General features: G+C 63.9%; 1 protein-coding gene across 1 annotated transcript; it reads right to left on the bottom strand.

Annotated features, from left to right (window-relative positions):
* Nucleotides 1–78: 78 nt before the first annotated feature.
* Nucleotides 79–528, bottom strand: AURANDRAFT_9896 (hypothetical protein; the record flags this gene model as incomplete). Its single annotated transcript, XM_009045084.1, has 1 exon — nt 79–528. A coding segment is annotated over one exon (450 nt), but the record flags the coding sequence as incomplete, so codon positions are not given.
* Nucleotides 529–1,527: the final 999 nt, after the last annotated feature.

Genomic DNA, 1,527 nt, shown 5'->3' with positions numbered 1-1,527 from the left:
AGCCTCCTTGGCGATGGAGACGGCGTACTCGGCCGTGAGCTCGGGCTTGGGGTCGTTGCGGTTCTTGAACGTGACGATGTTGTCGAGGAGCGGGATGATGTAGGACTGGCCGCTGCCCGACGCGGAAAAGGGCACGCGCTCGAAGGAGCCGATGGCGTCGTAGGAGTAGACGCAGCCCTTGCCCTCCTTGTCCACGCCCGCGAGGACGTTGAAGGCGTAGTAGGGGAAGAAGCGCTTGTAGTAGAGCGTGTTGCCGAGCATCTGCGCGATCGACGTCGTCGTCATGTTCTTGCCCGTCTGGTGCTTGTACATCTTCTGCCGCGTCTTCAGCACGTCGACGAGGCAGACGACGTCGGTCTGGCAGCCGGCGGCTGCGAGCACGGTGTTCGGGCCGAGCTGGTGGAGCTTCGACATCTTCCGCGTCATGATCGAGTAGCCCGTCGACATGCGCGTGTCCGCGGCGACGACCGCGAAGTCCGCGCCGGAGATGGCGAGCGTCGTGCCGCCGTTGAAGTCGTAGGGCTCGAAGCGGTGCTCCAGCGGGTTCTTGTGCTTCCCGTCGAAGGTCGACGGCGCCGCCGGTTGCGACACGCGCGCGAAACCTGGGGGTGCGAGGGTTGGACGGGCCGGGGGGCGAGCGCGCGGGCGGCGGGGCGGGCGATCCGCGCGCGCACCTTCGTCGGGCGTCCGGATGGGCAGGCTCGCCGCCGGCGCGAAGCCCGGGGCCAGGTTCGCGGCCATGGCTCAGCCGTCGAAGGCGCGCCTCCTCAGCGCGACGACCTCGCGAGCGGAGCGGCCGGACTCGACGAAGGCGGGGTTTGCTCCGCCACTGGCGCCGGCACCAGTGAAGTGATCAACGTACATCTAGACACGCCCATAGGAAATTAATTAATAAAGATCAATCATCGAATTCCGGCCGGCGGAGCCAGAGTCATTAGTCCTCCATAGAGGCTGTGCGTCGACCGCGCGCGCGGGCGCGGTGTCGCGGAGGTCCGCGGGCTGAAATCACGGCCAAAATTGGTTAAATGGTCGTATCAAAGCAAGCTTGATGATACTCACGCGTTGATTGCACGTTTGCGAAGACTTTTTGCGCGCGGTCGCTGGTTCGGGTCAAGAAATCGCAAGATTTAACTTCAACAAAAGTGCTGAAGTTCAACAAAAATGTTGACTTTTAAATCCAGGCTATCAGAATCCGAGTTTTGATCACTTCACTGGCCGGCACCCCTGCGTGCGCGAGGACGTTGCGCGGCGGGGTGGTACATCTTACTGCAGGGAAACGGCGTTCCCCAGCCGTCACACCCACGTCGCGCCCAAAACCAAGGGGCGTATCCAACGCCATCGATGGTGACGCGCTTCGCTGGCACGGACTTGTACGCCGCGGCCGCCCCGCGGAGACGAGGCCCGCGCGGTGGAATTTGGTCGACGCCAGAACCACCTCCGATGGGGGCACCGACGGTCAGGCTTACGCCTAGGGGTCATGGAAGGCCACTCCGACCACCAGAACGGGCTGCCGTGCGTCGGGAGCTG

This window comes from Aureococcus anophagefferens, assembly GCF_000186865.1.
Source record: "Aureococcus anophagefferens unplaced genomic scaffold AURANscaffold_1402, whole genome shotgun sequence".
Classification (NCBI taxonomy): Eukaryota; class Pelagophyceae; order Pelagomonadales; family Pelagomonadaceae; genus Aureococcus; species Aureococcus anophagefferens.
The sequence above is the reverse complement of the archived record's forward strand: the minus strand, read 5'-3'. Positions and strand labels throughout refer to the sequence as shown.